This window comes from Spermophilus citellus, assembly GCF_964194105.1.
Source record: "Spermophilus citellus genome assembly, chromosome: 14".
Classification (NCBI taxonomy): domain Eukaryota; kingdom Metazoa; phylum Chordata; class Mammalia; order Rodentia; family Sciuridae; genus Spermophilus; species Spermophilus citellus.
The window spans coordinates 59,658,148-59,683,713 of record NC_138194.1 but is presented as its reverse complement, the minus strand read 5'-3'; the positions used below and the strand labels follow the sequence as shown (position 1 = coordinate 59,683,713).

Genomic DNA, 25,566 nt, shown 5'->3' with positions numbered 1-25,566 from the left:
AAATCATCTCCTTCCCTCATCTATTTCCTAGGCTTGCACAAAATTGGATGAATTATAAATGATACATTGTCATCATCAAATCACACACAGTATAAAATCTTTTGATTTAATAATTATATAATTAGTTACTTTTAATACTATAATAAATATTTTTAAATGTGCCACCTATAATACATGCTAGATCTTTGATCATTCTGAATCCTGGGATCTTCATTTATCTGCTTGTACTTTTTGGGAGTGGGTGTATGTGTGCATGTGATTAGGGTTCTGGCCTAGGGGCACTTTTTAGTTTTTTTTTTATTTTGAGAAAGTCTTGCTAAATTGTTAAGCTGCCTTCAGACTTGCAATCCTCCTGCCTTAGCATCCTAAATTATTAGGATTACAGGCATATACCACCACACTCAATTTACCTGCTTGCTTTTGTGAAGTTTTATAGTTTTTTTAAATGTATTCCTAATATGGATTTGTATGTGTCTCTTGTATTTAACTTTATAAAATGGTTATTGTGCTACATGTAATCTTTGTTTTTTTTTCTCTCCTTTCAATGTTATGTTGTAAGTATTGTGATACATGTTGTAAATTATTTGTTTCCATTGTAGAATATGTTTCACTTTGTGCATATATTAGTTCATTTATTCAGCCCCCAGATTTGTTATCTGGTTTTGAAACCTTGTTTCCAGATTTTAAAAATTTTAAACACTGTTATCATTTTTTGTACCTTCCCTATTGGTACTGGTACAGATTCTTTTTTTTTTTTTTAAATTTTGTTTTATTAGTTTATTTTTTTTACATGGAACTGAGGGTCAAACCCAGGAATGTAAAATTCCTGTCAGGAATTTTACACATGCTAGACAAGCACTCTGCCACTTAGCCATTACCATAGACCCAAGATTTCCTTTTAGAAATGTTTCTAGTTTTCTGATAGGTGGATGCTACTCTTATAATGCGGGGGGAGGGGCATGGAATAAGTGAAGGAACTTTTGATTGGGCAAAGGGAAGGGGGTATGGGAATAGGAAAGATGGTGGAATGAGATGGTTCATGTATTACTTCACGAATGGTATGACCCTACTTTGTGCACAACCAGAGAAATGAAAAATTGTGCTGCATTTGTGTACAATGAATTGAAGAGCATTCCACTTTCATGTATAACTGATTAGAACAAATGAATAAAATTTTTAAAAATATTTCTAGCCAACAGATATGGTGGCCCATTCCTGTCTGTAATCCTAGTGACTCTAGAGGCAGAGGTAGAAGGATCACAAGTTTGAGATCAGCCTCAGCAACCTAGCAGGGCACTGAGCAACTTTACAAGACCCTGTCTCAAAATAAAAAAGAGCTGAGGATGTGACTCAGTGGTTAAGCATCCCTGAGTTCAATCCTTAGTACCAAAAAAATGTCTGTTTTATGTGTACATACAATGTGCACATGCACATTTCTAGGACTAGAATTACAGGATTATATGAATGCTGAACTTTGTTTTTCATTTTACATTCCTACCCACAATAGAAGAGATACATAGAAGAGATCCTTCTAGATGCATATCATCTTTTTTTAATGTATAATTTTATTATGGCTTTTTTAAATAGTTTTTTTTAGTTATGCAGGACAGTTCAATTCATTTTAACATAATTATATAAGTATGGAATATATCTTGTTCTAATCCACACCCCAGTACCTCAATACTTGGTATTGTCATGTTTTCATTTTTACCAGGTGAATGGATTTATAATCATTGCTTACTGTGGTTTTGATTTGTGTTTTTCTGATCACCAGTGATACTTAATTCTTCACACATTTATAGAACATTTGTTTTTCTTCCTTTGTGAAATACCTGTTTATGTCTCTTGTCCAGTTTTCTGTTAGTCATGTTTTTTCCCTTTCCTTTTCTTCTTGTGCAGAAGGTGAAGTTTAGGGCTTTGAAAATGCTAGGCAAGCACTCTACCATTGACCTATACTCCCAGCCCTGTGTTGTTCTTTTTACTACAAATTTACCCAATATTCTTTATACCTAGGTTTATATTTTCCTATTTTTATTTTCCTCAGTTTTAGTCATTGGTGTGTGTATATTTAGTTATATAATTTTATCACATGTATGTCTATATTCATCACCAGAGTCAGCATACAAAATAGTTCCATCACCACAAGATCCCTCATGTTGTCTTTTTATGACTATATCCACCTCCAAATCTCCTTTCCCACTATTCATTCCTCATCCTGAAACCCTGCCCACCACTTATTTATTTTGTTTCTAACATTTTTTTTTTCGACAGCAGGGCAGGGGTTTACCAGTGATTAACTCGGGCACTCGACTACTGAGCCACATCCCCAGTCCTATTTTTTATATATTATTTAGAAACAGAGTCTGAATTGCTTAGTGCTTCACTTTTACTGAGACTGGCTTTGAACTTGCAATCCTCCTTCCTTGGCCTCCCAAGGCTCTAGAATTATAGGCTTGCACCACTGTGCCTGGCTTGTTTCTAACATTTTGCTTTTTTTTTTTCTTTTCATATTTATTTTTTAATTGTAGTTGGACACAATATCTTTATTGTATTTATTTATTTTTATGTGGTGCTGAGGATCCAATCCAGGGCCTTGTATAACACTTTTAAATAAATAAAATGTCTTTTAAATAAAATGTATTTAAATGAAAACCAAGAGCATGTAATTTTTTGGTCTCTCCTCTCTGGGCTGGGGATGTGGCTCAAGCGGTAGCGCGCTCCCAGGTTCGATCCTCAGCACCACATACCAACAAAGATGTTGTGTCCGCCGAGAACTAAAAAATAAATATTAAAAAAATTCTCTCTCTCTCTCTCTCTCTCTCTCTCTCTCTCTCTCTCTCTCCCTCCCTCCCTCCCTCCCTCTCTCTCTCTCCTCTCTCACTCTCTCTTTAAAAAAAAAAAATCTTTTGGGATTGGCTTTTTTTCACTCAGCAAAAATCCTCAGATTCACCTAAGTTGTATCAATAGTTAATACTTGTTTATTGCTGAGTAGTATTCCATGGTGTGAATACCATAGTTTGAATCATTCACCATTAAAGAAAGTTTGCCCTGTGCATAGTTATTGTTACAATAAAACTTCAGTTAACATATACAGGTTTCCATGTGAACAAGTATTTATTTCTCAGGGATAAATGTACATGGATACCAACTGCTGTACTATACAGTAATTATATATTTGTGTGTGCTTTTTGATTTATAGCAAGTTTTTCTATTTTCTTGATGTTATATTTCTTTTTTTCACTTATGTGCATTGCAAAATCTGTTACCACTTTATAACTTACCTTTTGCAGTGGGATGAAAAAGAAAAGACATCTAATTTTAATATAGTAAAAATTAATATCTTTTTATAGTCAGCACTCTTTTTATTTTGTACATAACATCTATTCATAGATCAAAAAGATACCTATATATTTTTTACTAGTATTTTGATATTTTGATTTGAAATTTTTTAATTTATTCATTTATTTATTTTTGGTACAGAGGATTGAACCCAGGGAACCTTTACCACTGAGCTACATCCCTAGTTCTTTTTATTTTTGTTTTGAAACAGACTCTCGCTAAGTTGCTTTGGGTGGCCTTCAACTTGGTATCCTCCTGCCTTAGCCTCCCATGTTTTTAATACTACAGTTGTGTGCCACTGCTCCAGGCTATGGTGCTTTTTTGTGGGGAATGGTTGCTGGGGATTGAACTCAGGGGCATTCAACTTCTGAGCCATATCCCCAGCTAGCTCTATTTTGAATTTTATCTAGAGACAAGGTCTCACTGAGTTGCTTAGCACCTTGTCGTTGCTGAGGCTGGCTTTGAATCCTCCTGCCTCAGCCTTCCAAGCCACTGGATTACAGGAGTGCACCACCATGCCCAGCCAGGCTATGATGCTTTTTAAAATCTTGGTTTTTTTAGTGTAGTATTGTTATGATTGCACAAATAATTGAATCAGTACACACAAAAAACATGTTACGTATTTTAAACTAATACAACCATATAAAATGTCTTTACAATGAGTATTAAAAGACATTATGTAGCTTTTTGTTAAAATTTTAGGTACAGTTTTAAAAATTTTTAAATTTTAAAAATTTTAAAATTTTATTGAATAGGGCTGGGTTATGGCTCAGCCGTTAGAGTGCTCGCCTAGCATGTGTAAGGTTCTGGGTTCAATCCTTAGCTCCACATATAAAGAAATAAAGGTATTGTGTCCACCTACAACTAAAAAGAAATATTTTTTTAAAATTTTATTGAATATTCCTTGTTTTATAAAATCAGTCATTCATATTAAAGAACAAAAGAAAATAAATTCGTCAGAAGATTCCTTTATTAAAATACCTTAATATATGTAAATTTGATAAAATGACTTATTAAACTTATACACATGTATAGATGTAACTTACGCATAGTTATTTGTGCTTCTCTCCCTCCTTCTCTTCTTCTTCTCTATTAAGTTTTATCTTAGAATCATAGTAATCATAAATTTGTTTTTAAAAGTTCATGTTGTTATTTCATCTGCGTATTACTCTTTTTATTCTGAAAATTAATGAATTTTAGAACTATTAAGATATGTATTCTTTCCTTTAGCTCCTTATTTTACAAGTGAAATTAACTGAGTTACTAACAGGTGATGGACCTGCCCTAATAATGTTTCCCAGTGAGTAAGCTAGTGCCCTATGTATTTTCATACCATTAAATTCTGTTCATACCATAAAATTCTGTTCATACCATAAAATTCTGATATGACTTTGGGAGGATAAAAAAGTTGATTCAGTTTGACACCATTTCAATAAAAGTTGTTTTAATATATTGTTATGCTTAAACTATTTTTTTTTCTAATAGGCAAGGTCTTAGACCTATTCCTGAAGCAGAAATTGGATTGGCAGTTATTTTCATGACTACAGAAAATTACTGTGATCCTCGGGGCCAACCCAATACAGGTAAGTAAAGCATTATCTTATTGATTTCTTAGCAACATTATTATGTACATTGATGATAGATTATATGCATTTTAGAATTATACCTGCCAGGTATGACTGTATTCACTTTCCTTTAAAACTCAACAGTGTATTCATTTGTTTATTCATTCGATAAGTATTTCTGCCGTGTATTAATCACTGTTCTAAGATGTTGAAGATTCTAGTTGTGAATAAAGTAAAGAACAGCATTATTCCTGTGAACTTTTTACTGTAAAGGTCAAGATTCAAATAGTGAACAAGCAGAAAAACACACACACATGATTTCAGATAGGGCCATGTACAAAGAGGAAGGCAAAACAAGGTGATGTGATAGTGACTGGAAACAGGTTTTAGAGAGGTAGTCAGAGACGATCTCATTGAAGATGTGACATTTGAGCTTCATGCATCCTGATTGATGAGAAAAGGCAACTATGTGTGAATCTGGCATAGAATCCCTCGCAGAAGGAACAGATCACTCTGGTGTGGAAAATGGATTACAGGGGTCCAAAATAGAAGTGAGGTTATCAGTAGAAAGCTATTGTGGCTATTGTGGAGGTACTCAGAGATGATCATTGTTATTCCTTTATTATATTCAGCCCTCTGTTTACCCAGGTTGTACATTTGAGAATTCTAACAAAAATTCTTCAGTCAAAAATATTTGGGAAACAAAAATATTGTATCTATTTTATCTATACTGAACATGTACATACTTTTTAAAATATTTTTTTTAGTTGTAGTTGGACACAATACTTTAAAATCAATATTTTATTGATTTTTTTATGTGGTACTGAGGATTGAACCTAACACTACTTCACACGTGCTAAGCGAGCGCTCTGCCACTGAGGCACAGTCACAGCCCTCAGGAGTTAATTTATAGTATACAGGAAGTTGTGTATAGGTTTTATGCAGTACTATACCATTTTAAATAAGACTTGAGTATTTTGGATTTTAGTATACATGGGTGGGGGTGAGTGGAGAGTAAGTGCTAGAGCCAATCATCTGTGGATAATTAAGGATGAGTGTATATTCCTCTACCTTTTATCTCTTTTTTATAAATAAATTGATACTGCCATTATAAAGATTATTCCTCTATTGTTTTCTTGCTTTTTTTACCTTAGAAATATTTTCATTTTTTCTCTCTAATCACTGCCTCTTCTTTGCCTAGCTACCAAAGCATTCAATCTGTATTCTTGTGCACATTTATTTGCTTTCTGGTTTCTTTCTATATTTATTTCATGAACAGTTATTGGTTTGTGGCTAATAGACAAGTTAGAGAACAGTATCATATCATTATTTGCTACCTGGGGGTAGGAGTATCATTTACACTGTAGTCCATCCAATGGCACCTATGCAGTTGGGCCATGTACCTTCTGAGTGCTCGACAATTTTAATTTAAATGGATAAGGAATGTGTTAAGCTACATTTTGGAAGATGTGAACCATTTAGGGCCTAATGACCAGGAATTAATTAGATGTGTAGGTCATTAATATTTATTAGTAGTAATAATAACTGCTGTCTTTTGAGGTACAGATACCAAAGTTAGCATTTTACATACATTGCTACAGTTTAATTTGCAAAATAATCCTGTGAAGAAAGAGAATATCATATGCATTTTATAGATGAGGGAACTAATATACAGAGAGTTTAAGAAATTAGCCAGTGGTCAGATAGCAAGTAATTAATTCAAATTGACTCTTAGGTCAAAGCTGTTAAGACATTATTACACTGCAGTACAAAGGGCTTGTGTTTTCATGTTTGAAGTTTGGAGAAATGATAGTGTGAGATGATTGGGAGCACTGACTAGAAACAACCAGGTGCAATATTACCTAATTAAACCTCCCAGCAGGGCACAGTTTTAACAATTTTAAATGATCAAATGTCCATCTCCAATATCATAATTGTGATATTTTTCTTTCCACTTTTATGATTTATAGGATTAAAGACAACGACTCCGGGACCCAGCCTTTCACAAGGTTTGTCAGTCAATAAAAAACTAATTCCAGTGGCTTCAGTGAATACTACAGCATATGTAGCTGACACAGAATCAGAGCAAGCAGATACATGGTAAAGCTTCTTTGTTAAAAATTATTGCTATTTTATGAATAAGTTAATAGAATATTCAAGAAGTCAAGTCAGTGTCTTTAGCAAGTCATCTCTTAGGAGTTAAAGTCTGGGAGTATGAGATGCCAGGAAAAATCATACCTTAGGACAGGAATCAACAAATTTTCTGTAAAGGATCAGCAGTAAATATGGCAGTGTGGGCCACTGATTTCTATTATAGCTATTTATTTATTTATTTATTGGTTGTTCAAAACATTACAAAGCTCTTGACATATCATATTTCATACATTAGATTCAAGTGGGTTATGAACTCCCATTTTTACCCCAAATACAGATTGCAGAATCACATCGGTTACACATCCACATTTTTACATAATGCCATATTAGTAACTGTTGTATTCTGCTACCTTTCCTATCCTCTACTAACCCCCTTCCCCTCCCCTCCCATCTTCTCTCTCTACCCCATCTACTGTAATTCATTTCTCTCCTTGTTTATTTTCCCACCCCTCACAACCTCTTATATGTAATTTTGTATAACAATGAGGGTCTCCTTCCATTTCCATGCAATTTCCCTTTTCTCTCCCTTTCCCTCTCACCTCATGTCTCTGTTTAATGTTAATCATTTCCTCCTGCTTAACTCTGCCATTGTAGCATGAAAGAAGTTAGAGACAGCCAGCATATAATTGAATGTGACTGTGTTCCGATAAAACTTCATTCAGAAAAAGAAATAACAGACCTGATTTGGCCTATGGGCTGTAATTTGTTAATTCCTGTCATAGGATAATTTGTTTCATACCTTACAAACATACATGGAAAACTAAAAGAATTATAGTACTTAATTTGTGACTGGTGAAATAAGTTTGAAACTTGGTAGTCTCCACTTATCTGCAGTTTCACTTGCTGCAGTTTTAGTTACTTGTGGTAAACTGTGGTCCAAATATATTAAATGGAAAACTCCTGAAATAAATAATTCGCAAGTTTTAAATTGTACTCGTATCTGAATAGCATGATGAAATCTTTTACCATTCTACCCAAGATGTGAATCATCCCTTTGTTTAGGAAATTCACACTCAATATGGTACCCATCTGTTTGTTGGTCACTGGTAATCATAATGGTTATCAAACTGACTGTCTTGGTATTGCAGTACTTCTGTTTAAGTAATCCTTACATAGTATCATCACTCTTCGTCACAGTGCCTACATTATTCATCTTTTACTTCATCTCATCACATGAACATTATTCATCTCACATCACAAGAAAGCTGAGTACAGTACAGTATTTTGAGAGACACTCTATTTGTGTAACTTTTATCATAGTCTGCTGTCATAAATTATATTACTAGTTTTTAGTCTCTTTATCTAATTTATAAAGTAAATTATCTTAGTTGTATATGTATAGGAAAAATGTTTATATAGTTTGGTACTGCCATTGGTTTCATGCATTCATAGAAATGTCTTGGAATGTATCCCCTGAAAAGATGGGGATGGTACCATGTGTATATCTGTCTTGTATTATGATTTTGTATAGTTAAATATTATTTTTAATTTTTTAGATACTTGATAGGGTCTGCTAACTATCTGTATAGTTAATATTTGTCCGTGAAGTTATTAATATTTGTCCATGTCAGTGGTTATTTGAAGAGGGATTATAGGTTTGGTTTTGTTTTTTAATGGATGGGATTAGCTATTTTGTATTTTATACTCTTTTTCATTTACAATGGTGTATTTCAAATATTCCATATTGAAGTATTTATATTAATGTACTTAATGATATCATTATATTAGATCATATTTATTTTAGTTTTTACTACCCTCATGTTTTATATTGTGTCCAGATTTAACTTTTTAAAGGTTGGATAGAATCATATCAGTTCATCTAAAGTGATCTAAATACCCTATTATATGTGACACTATAATAATAGGAGTTTATTATAATTTTCCAGTTTTTATGAAGGTACTTTTACATAAAAATACTAAAAAAAATTTTTCTCAACAAAATAAAAATCACCTGGTATTATCAACTAGTTTCATTTATAATAGGATACTAGGTTGATATTCCTTGTTTACTTGACAGTCGTTTTGGTAGAACATGCCTCTACATATGTATTATAGAGGATGAAGAAGAGTAAGATACCAACCTTTTTCAAGGCACTTAGATGACAGAGGAGCTATTTTCTTGGGATAATATATTGCCCAAATTATTATCTAAATATAATCTTATAAAGTTATATTACAGTAGAACTATTTAAAGATCTTTGTTTCTACATAAAAGTTGCTGTGAACTTTACCTTCTGTTCTTTTGTTTTTCTACAGTATGTTTTTGAATGAAAGGCCAAAAGAAATAAGTATCTCCAAGATGGAACAAGAAGTCAGAATGCTTTCACAAGAAACATTCACTGTACAGGAACCTTCCAAAACAAGCTCCAGTAATAATATAGTATTAAATACTTTGGTTAGGACAAAAGTCCCAAACTATCAGCTTTCACCAACCAAATTCCTAGGTGTAAATAAAAGTAGAGATTGGTCTTCTCAACAGCAGCAGACAAACTCCATCAAAAACTACTTTCAACCATGTGCCAAAAAAAGGTATATTTTTAATAACATTTTTTTCTTGTGCCTCTGAAAAAAATTAGCATTTTTTATATTACTGTAGTAGAGTATTTGAGTCTGTTATGCTCTAGTGTTTTCCTTTGGAAAGCTCTGGCCCCCTAGCTCCTTCACTCTGAGAAGTGCCCTAATTTCCTCCTTTATTAAGACCATTAGACAGATTCTTCTTCATCCTTCTTCTTCTGTACCTTAGCTTATCTGCTGTTTTGTTTGCTGCACTACTTTTGAAGAAGAGTTTACTCACACCTGCATTCCAAAATCACCTTTTTTGCTTTTTTTTTCCCTTGATAATCTCTCTCACACGGTAAATCAAATTTTACCTTATTATATAATCTTTGGTATTTCTCCTCTGTCTTCCCAAATGAATATTGTTGATCCTTATTTTCAGTGGCTTATCAGTCCTTCCTTTGCCATCTGTTTGTGTTGTCAGCTCCCTCCTTCAAACTCTGATCACCTAAGTTACTACAAAAATCTCTTGAATAATCTGTGTGCCCAGTATCCTTACATTACTGTTAATAGTACATCACCTTTAACTCTTTAATACACTATAAATTCATTAAGCTTCTAGATAGTAGATACTCAAGTCTGTGTCTTCTGTGGACTTCAATACAATTTGCATGCACAAAGTTTTCAGTTTTTATTGAGTGAGTAATACAGTATTGTATAGAATACTCTCAGTGATAGATTCACATAGTATATGCAGTATACAGTTTATGCCATGTTCTAGATTTAGCCACTCTTGTTTATTATTTTGAATACACTTCCCATTAACTCATAGGATTATATACCCAATTTAATTTTTCCCTGCCCACAAGTTCCCTACATTATAAATTAAGCTGTGATCTCCTGGCAGTAGGTCCTTTGTGTATTTATCTCCCTTTTCTTTAACTTTGATATAACATCTGATTCTACTTCAGCAAAGAAGATAGAATTCTCCATTGCTTTAGGGTGGATAATTTATAAGGCCTGTAATTCCTATCAAAACAGAATGTATGTGAATTTGGTACTATTTTCAAATGCTTATTTGTTGATTTCTAGTGCTATTGTTAATAAAATCAGGAATACATTGTGAATTAAATGGAGTGAGTGGTGAATAGTGTCAAATTTAAAAAATTATGTAGCTGTGTTAATCTTTTGGTTTTGTTCTCTCTCTCTCTCTCTCTCTTTTTTTTTTAATCTAAGGGAAAGAGATGAAGAAAATCAAGAAATGTCTTCATCCAAATCAGCAAGAATAGAAATGTCTTGTTCTCTTTTAGAACAAACACAACCTGCTACACTCTCACTATGGAAAAATAAGGCAGAAAATCTATCTCAGAATGAGCTTGTGGACAAAAAATCAAATAACTTATTTACAGATGATGAAGATTTAGAATCCAGTGTGAAAAATTCTTCTGATAAATCTCTTTCTATAGAAAACCTTAGATCAATTAAAAAAAGAAAAGAAACTGATGATTTGGCCGTAGAAGATGAAATATCAAAACAGTTATTCAAGAGCATGAAGCCAGAGTTAGAAAGTAAAGTAAAAGTTGAAAAACAAGAGGAAGAGTTCAATATAAGAAAGAAGTTAAGGATGGATATAGAAACAAATAATAATTTTAATAATGAAACAATACCAGAAAGCAGCAAAATATCTGTAAGTAACATTTTTAAATGAAAGCTATTGCCAATAGTAACTTAGAATATTAAAAACTACTCTAGATTTTGTATTAACAGTATGAGCAGCTATTGTGTCTACTTGAAAAAGAAATTAATGTTTTGAACACCCAGTATGAAGTGTAAGAATTGCTGTTCAGTAAGATGAGTGTAAAAATACAGTGGCTATGCAGCAGGATAAAATAAATAAAAACAAATAAAACTATTATACATGATTGTTTTGGTAGACTTCCAAATTAGGCTATACTGTTATAAAACATTTTCAGCCATGCTGGTAAGTTAGTGGATGTTTTAAAAGAATAAATGGCACAGAAAGTAGAAGACAGTTAGTAGAACAGAGCACTTTATCTACTAAGTAAATTTTTTAGATTAAAACATGTATGACATCACTAGGATGTTTTGTTATAAATTTTGTTCTTTAATGTGCTTTTCTAGTTTTCATGAATATTGGTAATTTATCTTACTTTAGCTAAGAAAGCTCTTCATATTATTTTCTGTTTTGTGTATCAGTAAATCGACCAACTATCTGTACTGATTAACTCATTAGATCAGAACACAGAACTGATGAAACAAAAATGTGAATTCTAAATGTCCTTTTGTGGACTAAGTGCATTAGAGTCACCTGGTAAGCTTTTTAAAAATATGATTCCCAGACCAAAAATCTTACAGATCTTGATTCAGTACATCTGACTTCCGGCCCAGAAAAAAAAATTTCCTTCTTGTGTTAATTGAGAATTCCTTAAAAAAAAAAAAAAAAATATATATATATATATATATAGTTGTTGATGGACATTTATTTATTTATTTATTTATTTATTTATTTATATGCAGTGCTGAGAATCAAATCCAGTGCTTCACACATGCTAAGCAATCACTCTACCACTGAGCTGAAACCCTGAGAATTATTTTTTTTTAATTCTTTTTTTTTCAAGTTGTAGATGGACACAATACCTTTATTCTATCTATCTTTATGTAATGCTGAGGATGGAACCCAGGTCCTCATGTGAACTAGGCAAGCACTCTACCACTGAGCCACAACACCAGCCCCATTAATTGAGATTTGTTTTGATATTTTTTAAAATTCTAAAATTATTGGCTTAAATAAGATAGGGTTATTTGGGGGGAGGGGAAGGTTGTTTGTGTTTGTTTTACTTATATAAGAAGCCCAGAAGTAGATAATCAAACTCCTTTCCTAGAAGTAGATAATCAAACTACTTTCCTAGCTGTTTGTCTTTTGGCTCTGACATTCTACTTTCCAGACATCAAGTTTATCTTCTGGGTGTTTTAGTTCATTTTCCCTGACTAAGTAGAATTCTTGAGTGAGTAATTTATAAATGAAAGAAGCTTATTTAGCTTATGGTTTCAGAGGCTAGATGTCCAAGGTTGAATAACTACATCTGGTAAGAGCTTAGTCCCGTGTCATAACATGGTAGAAAAGTAGAAATGTAGATGGGTTGATGTGGGAGAGACAAGAATTGAGGCTCAGCCTTGCTTTATAACAATCCACTGTTGAAATTACCAGTCCTGTCCCACAAGAGCAACATTCTTCCCCTTCCCTCTTAATCACACTGCAAACATCCTGGTCACTGTTAAAAATATATAATGGGCAAAGAAGACAAGGGTCACAACCTTCTATAATTCTGGAACTCATCTACTTAATGAGGTTGCTTAATATTATAAACATTTAGTCTTAAGAAAGATCCTATTTATATTATTTTGAGCACATCTTTGTAAACTACTTTTCCTTATAGAACCTTTCCTCCTGTGTGTATTTCTGCTTTTCTTTGATATTTTCTTTTTTTAGTCTTTTTTTTTTGGGGGGGGGGGCGGGGGGGGAGGGGGCGGGGGGGGAGGGGGGGGGACTTGTTTTCCTTTTCCTTAAATTTCCTTTTCCTTAAATTTTGTGCCAAATTGGTCCCCGGATCACACTGCACACAGATCTGTGTGGAAATAGTTGTGGTTTTAGTTAATCACAGAATTCTTTGCTCCATCCTGTCTGACCACTAATGGATGTTTCCCCATTGACTGCACATTGTCCCAGAGCTATTGTTACCCACCCCAGGCATTAGTCATTAGAGCTCAGACAGAGAAAGAAAAGAACAAAGCACTATGCACTCTTGACATGGGTACCACTAAACAGTCTTTTCTGGACCAGAAAAGAACTTTCATTTACTATGTAAGGTTTATATGATATATAATATCAGGCAACATGATTATTCTATTTTGCTTATGATTCTACAACATAATTTCTTTTATCTTATTTTACTGTTTCAAAATTCATGACATTCTAAATGAAAAATATAGTAAAAGAACTTTGGAGAACAAATAGATATTTGATTATAACACTCTTTAGGATATTAAAAGTTAAATCATCACATTCCAGCACTAAATTTATTTTAATAAAAATCTAGGTACAAAACTGTTTTTACTTTTGGTGTAAGTTATTTTTAAAAACTCTTTATTTAATTGCTAATTCATTTGTAGTTTTAATTAATGATATAAAGAGATCTCATATAACCTCATCCCATTTTCCCTAATTATTTGGACAGCTTAACCAACTACAGTATAGTATCACACCAGGAAATTAACATTAATGCCGTTAACCAACCTTACTCAATGGGAAGTTATTTTTATTTATTTTTTATTTTTTTATTTTTTAAAGAGAGAGAGAGGAGAGAGAGAGAGAGAATTTTTTTTTAATATTTATTTTTTAGTTCTCGGTGGACACAACATCTTTGTTGGTATGTGGTGCTGAGGATCGAACCCGGGCCGCACGCATGCCAGGCGAGCGCGCTACAGCTTGAGCCACATCCCCAGCCCGGAAGTTATTTTTAATTTTTTCTTTTTTATCATTTTAAGAATTAATTTGAATTTATGAAAGCTCATCAATAAAAGGAAAATAGGACAAATGATTTGTTGGTTATCCTACCATCCACAGACAACCATAAAATATGTTGGTATTTGTATAGTTTGAATCAACTGTTAATGCAATTTTATTAATTTATATTATGTTCCTATTGTTGACTATTCTCAACATACATAATTTATATGAATTTTGATACCTTCCAGTTCTTTGCTTCAATATTCATACTAAAATATCCTTACATTTATTTTCATTTTTATCTCATAATTTAGGAAATATACTTGAAGGTCATATGGCTGGGTCAGTATGAATATCTCAAAGTTTAGAAATGTTATTAATAACTTCTGTGAACACTATTTTTTATTTTAATTTTTAGCAAGAAAACAAAATGGGGAAGAAATGTGAGCTCAAAGAATCACTGTGGTCAACTAAAGAAGAGGTATCTGTAAGGAAATTCTTTTGTATTTGATGTAATTTTCATGAAAATTTGACTTACAAGGATCAGCATCTTATTAGTTATATTCTTAGGATTAAATATTGCTTTGAATTTTAAATTCTGGACTATTTCATGATTGTGCCTCCTATGGAAATGGATAAATCATACTATAATCATGATATAGTGTAGTGCAAAGAAAAGCCTAGGTGTAATTCTCTTCTCTACTGCAGAGATAAGTGACATTGCACAAGCCATTTTCACATTTATGAACCTCAGGTTCTTTGTTTGTAAGATGAGGTTAATGCTTTTCTAGAGGGGTTGTTGTTATATCAAGTTCAATAACAGATTTATAAATATAATATTTATAAATTCCAAAAAAATTAGGGCATTTTTATTTAATTGAGGTCCTTCTTATATTCTATCACTATCAGATGATCCTTTTCTTCTGGCTTTTCCCATTTTTCTTTTCTTCCTGTTTGTGACTATCTTAGACATGGTGGCAACTTTCATATGAATTATATAGTTCATCAATTAAAAGAATTAAGATGGTTAGCCTTCAGCAGCTCTAACAATGCTGACCACTGAACAATTGAATGATAACAGGAAAAATCTTCAGATTTAGTAACTATTGACCTAGAATAAAAAAACACCTCATTTAATAAGGCATTATATTCAGAATTAATGATTAATTTTTTTGAGATATAAAAAATAACAAATAACAAACTATTGAGACTTCAACAGTGTATAGATGAGAACATATAGAATGTTTTCAAAGTTATAGAATCATTTTCTGGTTTTGAAATAGATGTTTTGATTTCAAATACAAAATTCAGGTACAAGAAATAAACCCTTCTTACTGTTTTGTGTTTCAAGTATTTTAACTTTTTTCTGTATATACCCAAATAACAAATAATTTTCTTTTTCCTTCTTATTTCTTCTAATTTATCCATTTTAACCCCATTTAAGAACAGTGATGACCTTCAGGACAATAGTGAGATGCTTCCAAGAAAGGTGTTACTGACTGAATTTAGATCATTGGTGGTTAATAATTCCACTTGCAGAGATCCATGTGTGGTAAATTATGATTATGGTCAAATAAAGAATTTCAAGAAATTCAAGAAGGTAGGTGTTTCTTTAACTGTGTCACAAGAGGGCAATGTTTGAAATGTTTTTAGAAATACCAGTGGCATTAAATAGTAATAAAAACAGTATGTTGAAAAATGATGCTGGTTTCTCCCACTTTAAAAAAAAATAAGAAGGACTAAACTAATAATTAATATATAGAACACCTAAAATGACAAAGATTTTATCAAGACTGAATTCTTTATAGGTTGCTATTTACCTGGCATATCCCATAAATACTAAGGATTTATTACTTATTTCCTAAAGTATAATAATATCAGTGTACTTGATATGAAGTTTACATAGGATTTTTTTTTACCCCTTTGTTTTTAATAACTAAAATGTCAACTGAAAGTATAAATTGTTTCCATCTCCAAAATGCCCTGATAAGGAACTATAAACTGAAAAGTTTTAAAAAGACTTAAAATTTTAATCAGTGTTAGAAAGGGTGTAAACCTTGAAATCTTTGAAACAAAATACAGTGCTTTAAATTATAGTGTGTGTTCACTTTGGTTGCTTCAATTGCTAGATGATAACCTAAGGCCATTTGTAAATAAAAACTACAAACTAAAACTTTTAAATACATAAATTCCAGTGACATGTCCAAATCTTGATATGGTAATAACTAGAGAAAAAAAAAAAACAGGTAAAAGCAGATGAGTCCAATAACAGTTTCCTTTGTCTCATTTGTAGGATCTAAACATCTTTGAAAGTTGTATAATCTTTGCTTTTTAATCTTTTTTTTTATGGTCATCTTAATTTACTAACATGTTTAACCTCACTGCTGTTATTAACAGGTCATATTTCCTGGAGCAGGAAAGCTTCCACACATCATTGGAGGATCAGATCTGATAGCTCACCATGCTCGAAAGAATACAGAATTAGAAGAGTGGCTTAAGCAGGAAATGGAGGTTTGTACAAAATAAGACCTCAAAACTTTTTGACTTGCATTTCAAGTCCTTTGCGGTTTTCTTAGAGCAGATTCTTCTTAAAACCAAACTTAAGTGACCTAAGGTCATTCAAAAATGTATTTCTAGAATACAGGGTATTAATATTAATCTGTGACATTTCCTTAAGGGAATTCTGTATTTATTTTTATATAATTATTTTAGTTGTATATGGAAACAATGCCTTTATTTATTTTTATGTGGTGCTGAGGATTGAACCCAGTGCCTCACATGTGCTATGCAAGCCCTCTACCACAGAGCTACAACTCCAGCCCCTAGATTTATTTTTATTGCTTAAAAAAATTAGGACTTAAACAGATGAAAATATAATGTAAAGGGGGATAAAAGACTTAAGTCACAAAAATCTTAAAGGAAACTAAAGAATAATAATTAAAAGGTTGGCCATATATTCATATGGAAAATTATATATAATATATCAATGATGTAATATATAAATGAAATGTCCTTTTTATATCTAGAAATTGTGTTTCAACAGTTCTGCAATTTTCTCATTATTTTCTTGAACATTACCCTTTCCTTTATCCATATCTCTTTCTAGAACTTTAATTTGAAATAAGTTAAATTTTCTCACTGTCTTTCTCTGTTTGTTTCTCTGGATAATATTTTGATAACTTATTCAGATTTTCTTCCAGTTTACTATTTTTGTCTTTAGCTCTGGTTAGTATTGCACCCATTCATTGAGTTTTAAATTCAGTCTATTTCATTTTTTCATTATTAGAACTATGTTTCTTTCTTTTCTAAATCTTATTCCCTGCTGATGTGTTTGCCTAATGATACCAAAGTGTTTGTTGATCTGTTTTTTTGCTCATAGGGTATTTTATTTCTGAGTATATCCTTTGTGATCTTTGTATATGAACAGATCATTTTCCTCAAAATGTAATCTGTAGGATTTTCTGAATCCTAAATTCAGATTTAGGACTAAGATAATGCTTATGTCTGCCAGACCTGCGGCTCCCCCCCCACACACACACACTTTGTTTTTTTGGAGTGCTGGGGATCAAACTCAGGATATCAGTCCTGCATGCTAGGCAAGCACTCTATGCTAAGCTACATCCCTAGTCCTAACTTTTAAGTTAAAATCTCTTCTTGTGATTGTTTTAGGTCACTCAAGTGTTTGTATATATTTACAGTAGAACAAGTGACAGCCAACTTGTCATTATAAACTTCAAGTGAGGGTTGGGGTTGTGGCTCAGCGGTAGAGTGCGCATCAAGCATGCACGAGGCCGTGGGTTAAAAATAAATAAATAAACGTGTTATTAAAAAAAAAAATACTTTAAGTGAGATTTTCATTCTTTCTTTCACCAAGTGCCAAAGTCAAAATAGGCAAGTTTTTTACCATCTCCTATTATTTCTCTTTCTCCCTATAGTACTGGGATCTGTAAAGTCCCTTAGGTTATCTTTCATATCACTCACACCCCATGCAGATATCAAATGAGATCAAATTTTTCATGGTTTACAGATGAGGGCAAAAGCTGACTCTAGTACTTGTTAACTTGTCAGGGTTCCTTTTCTTGCTTTATTGTGGGCATAGTGTACCTTTAGTGATTCATTTTTAAAAACACATTTTTTAAATCAGGGATTTTTTTTTTTTTTTTTTTTTTTTTTTTTTGGTGGAAGAGGGCTGTACCATCCCTGGAAGTATTGCAATACCAGGTCACTATGTGACAGAGATATCTCCTTTTCCATCTCCTGTTTTCAAAAATCCATTTAATATGATGTCCTCTAATAGAAGACATATCACATATTCAGCTAACCAGAACAGATATTACATTCATTTTAGACAAAGGCCAAGAAATACTGAAGTTATTTTATATAAGGGTTAGGAAGGTTTCTCATAAAAGTAAAAATATTAGGAAGGTCACTCACAAGATTTATTGTCAAAAATTAAAGAATGGAAGTCATATCCACTCTTCTCTTTTGAAATAATAATTAGCTTTATTATTTTATAGCTGTGCATTCTTAAGAATTATAGCAGTATACAAAAAAGTGAAGAAATTAAAACCTAAAGCTCAGGAATTAACTCTTTAAGCTTTAAGTGAATAACATTCCAAGTATCTCTTTATTGAGGAAGAGTGGAAGAAAGAGACATACTGGTAACAGGAAGGAGAGATCCATAGAAGCAAGTTAAATTCAAAGTATTGCTGAATTGGTGTAAATGTTTCTTTCCTCCAAGACATTTTATTTCCTGAGATACCTCTGAAACTTAAGGGGAATATTTGAAAAACACTGTGAGACTAGAATGAGTTTGGGTTTTCAATATATATTTTAATTTTACATACTATTGGTTGTCTCCCTACTGAGAAGAGTAAGGACATTATTTGAACTTACCACACCTCCTCTCCCTCACTTTATGACAGTCCTATTATTTGCTGAGCTCGCTGCATTTAAGGAATAGCAATCCTTTTATTGAATCATCTTTGCCCACCACATCTGTTTCTTCACACATATTCACAGTGGTTCTTAACCTCCTTGACGTGTCAAAAATTCAGATTTCAAGCCAGGCCCATTAGCACATGCCTGTAATCCCAACAGGTCAGGAGGCTGAGGCAGAAGAATCATGAATTCAAAGCCAGCCTCAGCAACTTAGTGAGGCCCTAAGCAACTCAGTGAGATCTTGCCTCAAAATAAAATACAAAAAAAAAAAAAAAAAAAAAAAAAAAAACTGGGAATGTGGCTCAGTAGTTAAGCACCCCTGAATTGAATTCCTGGTACCCCCTCCGCAAAATTCAGATTTCAGTTTTCAGTTGTATCTATTCTGTTCTTTATCATCTGTGTGACATTGAACAGATTACTTAACTTTATACTTTTTTTCTCCTGTGTAGAATGAAAATAATAATAGTACCTCTGTTTCATAGGCTTGTAAGGATTAAATATTAAAGATATGATGAGTGGACCATCCCTACCCCAAATTCTGGAATACTCCAAAATCTGAAACTTTTTGAGGGCTGTCATGGTACTACACATGGAAGATTCTGTACCATGAAATTTTGTTTCATGCTCAAAATTATTTCAAATATTTTATAAAATTACCTTCAGTCTATGTGTCAGATTTATATGAAATATTAAAACAAATGAATTTCAGGTTTAGACATGCATTCTAGCCCCATGAAAATCTCATTTTGTATATACAGATATCCTGAAATTTAAAAAAAAAATCCCCAATCTGAAACACTTCTGATTCTAATAATTTTCCATCAGGGAAACTTGAACTATATAAAGTATTTATAACTGTGGAAATAGTATTAACTATTTTTGCTTCATTTATTAAAGGATGTTATTATGGTCCTCAGTTTGTTTACTTCACATTTTCCTTTTCATTGTTTCTTTTTGGTCATCTAATTTTTTGTTCGTATTTTATTGCTTTTAATATTATTAATTTTATTATTATTGTTTTGGATTATTATTTCTTACAGACTGGGTTTTTAACCTATCTTTTGCATTTTCTGTTCCCATATCTCCCATATCTCTTTTTTTTTTTTTTTTTGGTTCTCTTTATTATGTGAAGTAGCTTTATTATTTTCTTTCATCTTTAGTTGTTCAAAATGAAATGTTTTAAACAGACATTCTCTTTGCTAAGCAAAGCATCTCGTACGGTTTTATTTGGGTATTACATTCTAAAGCCAGTGGGTAAGGCAAAAATTGAGTGTAATCAAAATTATTTATAACCCTCCTAGCATACCCTTAGCCAATAGAATTGCCCTGGTGCCTATCAGTGAAATAATCAAAAGCACATTGCATGTCCCACATAGTTTCTGTTACCTGGAAACACTGAGTCAGAAAAAGGAAGGACTCAACGGGAGTTGTGTGCTGCTTTTATTGAAATGCTAGGCTAGCTCTCTTCCAGGATTTGAATTAAATAGCCTGTATTGGGAGTGCATTCTGTCCCAAAAGAGAATAACCAAGCGTTTTAGGTTGGTCATCTCACTTATCAAGAATCCTGGAACTTATGCCTTTGATCATTATATGTTCTACTTCTTCACCTCCTGTGACAGTAGACTCTTTCTAACAGACTGCCAGCAGTGTTTTCCCTTCTCAGGCTACCTTTTCCCCAAATTTGGTACCTTGGCAAGAATTTTCAGATGTGGCCAGTTCTATAGCCCTTTTTAATAGGTTGGGACAGCACTGGTAATGAGGTGCATTAAAATCTTTTGGTTCTTTACACAGCTGTATTTTTTTAGTATGTGGTGTAGGATTGTACTCAATTCATTACTGCAGTTGTTTTGTTTGGTTGGTTGGTTTGGGGATGGGGGAGGAATTGGGAGAATTTCATTAGGAATTAGAGGTGCTTCTGTGTTCTAGCATTTTTTTTTTTTATTGATTGTTCAAAACATTACAGAGCTCATGATATATCATCTTTCATACATTAGACTCAATTGGGTTTTGAACTCCCATTTTTACCCCAAATACAGATTGCAGAATCACATCTGTTACATACTCACATTATTACATAATGGCATATTAGTGACTGTTGTATTCTGCTACCTTTCCTATCCCCTACTATCCCCTCTCCCCCCCCCCATCTTCCCTCTCTACATTTATACCATTGATTTTCTTTTTTTGCTAGAGCGAAAGCACCTGGGGAGGATTTACTCTGTAAAGCAAGTTTTCTTCTGCTGTGTGTCTACTTCATATATACATAAATATCATATTGTATCTTACTTCCCTAAGTTTGCCCCACTACTACTTTTTTCCCTTCTCACAGGATTAGGTAGGGATTGAACACAGGAATACCACTGAGCCACATCACCAGCCACCACCACCCTTTTTAAAAATATTTTTTAAATTTGTTATAATTAGTTATACATGACAGTAGAATGTCTTTTAACACTTCATACATAAGTGGAGTATAACTTCTCATTTGCCTGGTTGTACATAATGTTACACAGGTCGTGTAACCATACAGGCCCATAGGATAATAATATCTGATTCATTCTACTGTCATTCCCTATCCCCATGCCTCCCCTCCCTTCACTCCTCTCTGTCTAGTCCAAAATTCCACTGCCCCTTATTGTGAATTACCATCTGCATATCAGAGAAAACATTCAGCCTTTGGTTCTTTGGGATTGGCTTATTTCACTTAGCAAAATATTCTCCACTTCCATCCCAGAGCACTGAATTTTCATTTAGTAAAAGAATTCTGCTGGAATGAACATTTAAAAGTTCAGCAAGCTAGCAATCTATGTTGGTTGCCTTTCAGAGCAGTTGGCTGGAGAAAGTTGTTTAATTAGCAATTTTGCAATAATAATCTTAGCATGAAGTGAAAATAGAAACTGTTGAATGGGAGAGATGTTGAAGAGGCAAGATTTATAATATCTCAGATGTGGAAATCATAAAGACAGCTTACCAAAACCTGTTAACAGGGCTGGGGTTGTGGCTCAGTGGCATAGCTCTTGCCTGGCACATGTGAGGCACTGGGATTGATCCTCAGCACCACATAAAAATAAATAAACAAAATAAAGATATTGTGTCCATGTATAACTAAAAAAAAATTTAAAAACCTGTAAATATAATAATTCATTAAGTTCACTACTAAGCAAATGTTTGAAATTCTGTTAACTTTGACAGGTACAAAAACAACAAGCAAAAGAAGACTCTCTGGCTGATGATCTCTTTAGGTAAATTATTGATTCACCTTTCTTATATACTTTTGAGAGATGTGTATAAAAAGTTAGTTTTGCTTACAGAGATTAAAAATCTGTTTCTTCTTAGTTCCTCACCTAAAGAATATTATTTTACATATATATTTCTTTTTATTTTTTTCACCTCTTAATTATGTTTACTGGATATACCATCAAGGTTTGGGGTTGATCAAGTTGTATAATAAGATACAGAAAAAAATTGTATGGGGCATTTAGGCAAAATGAAGTTTCTACTGGGTGAATTTGTGACTTGCTTAAGCTCTGAGAGGAATTATGAATGAATGGGTTTGAATTTAGAAGTAAATGCCAAACCACATGTTTAGTTTTAATGGGCACATAAATAAAAACAAAGACTGGATTAGGATTTCAGAGGAGATCATTCGAGTTCAGGGTGGTATGGCCATAGGCTGGATTAAGATTTCAAAGCAAGTTTTTGTGAGAGGCTTTAGGAGAGGTAAAATGGGTGATTATAATATAATCTGATTTAACACATTTTCACCATTTGTGGAGGAACCTTATAAAAATTGCCTCTCAAAAACTAATAAAATACTATATAGATGGTACCTGCTGGCTAACAGAGAATAATATTTTCCCAAACTTACTTACATACTATATTTTTAAGTATTTTGCAGCCAATTTTATGATTCTCTAATTTCACACTTGACATTATAAATGGCTGATAAAAATGTTGACAAACGATACTGATTTTTCATAAGTAATCAAATGAGACTATCTGGTTTCCCAGGTGTATTTACTTAATGGCTACAGGAGAAAACTTTGTTAAAAAAAAAAAAGTAATTATATTTAGGTTAATTATGCTCTTTTGTGTGAATGTTGCACTTTAATTTGAGGAAAGGCAGATGTGGGACCTATTTTGATGTTATACTAGATTTTTAATATTTCTTTAATTATTGTAATGCTTTACAAAATTTTTTGTATTGGTGATACTTGTCTTTTACTAAATATTCATCAAAGCAATATCAAGAGAAAAAAAACAAATAAAAATGTGTTTGTTTTCTGATTCGGAGGACAAAAATTACCATTTTCATCTAATTTGTCAAAGTGTGGCTGTAGTTGGAAATCCCTTTAACTTCAAAGGCAAAAGAAATGGGATCACTTATCTAAATGAACACCATTTCTTGTTTTGCAGATACAATCCTAATGTAAAAAGGAGAAGATAATTGAGAACTTTAAAAGGAAGCTGTGGAAACAGATTTCCTAACAAGCATTTATGCTAACAGGGATGTCTCAATGGTGTTTAGCAGAGATTTAAGTCCCAAGTACTCCATGTCCTAAATTTATTAAATAAAGTGCCCAAAACTCCATTTGTTGTGTATGGTAATGAATATAGTTTGTTCTGTTTTCATGCTTTTGTCATTTCATTCTCATGATAATTTTTTTTCTATTTTTAAAATGTTTACTTTTTATTCAATGGTTAATATAAACATAGTCCAAAATCTTAAAAAGTACATAAGGGTAAAGGACAGTGTCCCTTTTACTATCCATCTAGCTATTACAGAAAAAATCCATGATACTCATTTCTTGTGAGTCTTTCCAGATTTTTAATTTCTGTTCAAATTCCTATGATTCTCATTTTTGTTCATTCCTATACAGATGATAGCATTACACAGTGTTGCACCTTGCTCTTCACCTAATGTATTTGAAGATCTTAAGCATATCAATGTAATTTTATAATTTTTTCTTTTATTCTGACTGAAGGCCTCCTGGTTCATGCAAGTTTTGCCACCCTATTAATATTACCTTTTTTTAGGTTAAGAGTATAAGATGTGAAACTATAGCATAAGTTAGTACATATAGTAGCGAGATCTTATGAAAGATTCAGTGTTCATATGCAGTCAAAAGAAGTCACCACATTTAAGTGTTTGTCCATGATACCCTTTGACCTGCCCTGAGAATATACTCTTTTTTAATGGAGATAGTTTATAAACATCATAGGTCTTTGTTTTATTCTCACCTTTCATTGTATTTTCAAATTCTTTGTTTAGGAAGCATTATTAAACATGCAAAGCACTGCCCTCCACAACACTGAAAGAACTCAAAGATTAATAATTAAGGGTCTGTATTTGGAACTGATGGTCTGTTGTTAAGACTCTTTTATAAGTTTTTTAAGTGGATGGACGTGTTTCCCACTGTTTTGCACTGTTCCATCTTTATAATATGGTTCTGACCTGAACAACTTGAGTCACAGACTTGCTTAACTGGGGTTTGTAATTTTCCCCCTGGCTTTGTTGGGAACTCCTTTTTTCTAACTCTTTTATGTGTTTTAGGAGAAAGAAGGAGAGGGATAATGCACCACTTTTCTTCATTAGATGAATGGGAACTGTGACCAGCCCCAATTCTTCCATAAGGATTTAGGTGCTAAGGATCAGTTTAGCTTCCCAATGGCAGGGAGGAAGTAACCTGTCTTTGGCCACAATCTGACAATTACCATTCCCCAGCAGGCTTCATGCCAGTGGCACACCCTCTTCTCAGGGCACAGCTTACTTACTATTCAGGATTATATTTCCCCCCAGACTTCTTCCTGATTCTTTAGCTGAGGCTTTGTGGTTGGTCACACTGGAAATCTACATCTGATTATCTGAATTAGGATCATGACCCAAATTCCTTAAGAGATTGAAGCAAATTGGGACCTGGATAATGTCTTTTCAAGGCTCTGTATAACTTCCTTTTTGAATGCTTTTGCCTTTTTTGTCAAACAGATGACTCAAAATTTATAAGAATAAAAGTATTGAATCAGACCACTTCCCTTTAAAGATGATGATAGCTGGTACATAAATGTGTTGGAAGGTATTTTACTGCTTTGAACTGTAGAATTGAATTGCTTCTTGATCTGGCACTATCCAGGCTAGCCTCCCAAACTAGGGGAACAGCACTTCTTTAAAAGGAAGCATCAGCTTTCTTAGCAAGTTGAGAGAATTTAAATATCAGGATAAGAGGTGTGGATTTTATTCCATAGAAAGTGGGGGAGTTGTTGACACTTTCCAAACAGGAATTTCAAAATAGGTGTGCTATTGTGAATTGTGCTGCTATGAACATCGATGTGGCAGTATCCCTGTAGTATGCTCTTTTAAGGTCTTCAGGGAATAGTCCGAGAAGGGCAATAGCTGGGTCAAATGGTGGTTCCATTGCCAGCTTTCCCAGGAATCTCCATACTGCTTTCCAAATTGGCCGCACCAATTTAGTCCCACCAGCAATGTACAAGTGTACCCTTTTCTCCACATCCTCGCCAGCACTTGTTGTTGTTTGACTTCATAAT

The 25,566-nt window shown here is 33.0% G+C and overlaps 1 protein-coding gene across 5 annotated transcripts in view; it reads left to right on the top strand.

Moving 5' to 3' along the window:
* The window catches only part of NBN (nibrin), a 42,166-nt gene extending 18,552 nt beyond the window's left edge, over positions 1-23,614 (top strand). For 4 of the 5 annotated variants that reach the window (XM_081266711.1, XM_081266709.1, XM_081266713.1 and 1 more), the window contains 9 exons: positions 4,825-4,922; positions 6,875-7,004; positions 9,315-9,587; positions 10,791-11,241; positions 14,501-14,569; positions 15,527-15,682; positions 16,480-16,593; positions 22,216-22,265; positions 23,440-23,614. In XM_081266711.1, the coding sequence (XP_081122837.1) occupies positions 4,825-4,922; positions 6,875-7,004; positions 9,315-9,587; positions 10,791-11,241; positions 14,501-14,569; positions 15,527-15,682; positions 16,480-16,593; positions 22,216-22,265; positions 23,440-23,470 (1,372 nt within the window). In that variant the 3' untranslated portion in view covers positions 23,471-23,614. The remainder of the gene's footprint in view (positions 1-4,824; positions 4,923-6,874; positions 7,005-9,314; positions 9,588-10,790; positions 11,242-14,500; positions 14,570-15,526; positions 15,683-16,479; positions 16,594-22,215; positions 22,266-23,439) is intronic. The other variant, XM_081266710.1, reaches the window with a different exon arrangement.
* The last annotated feature ends 1,952 nt before the right edge of the window (positions 23,615-25,566 follow it).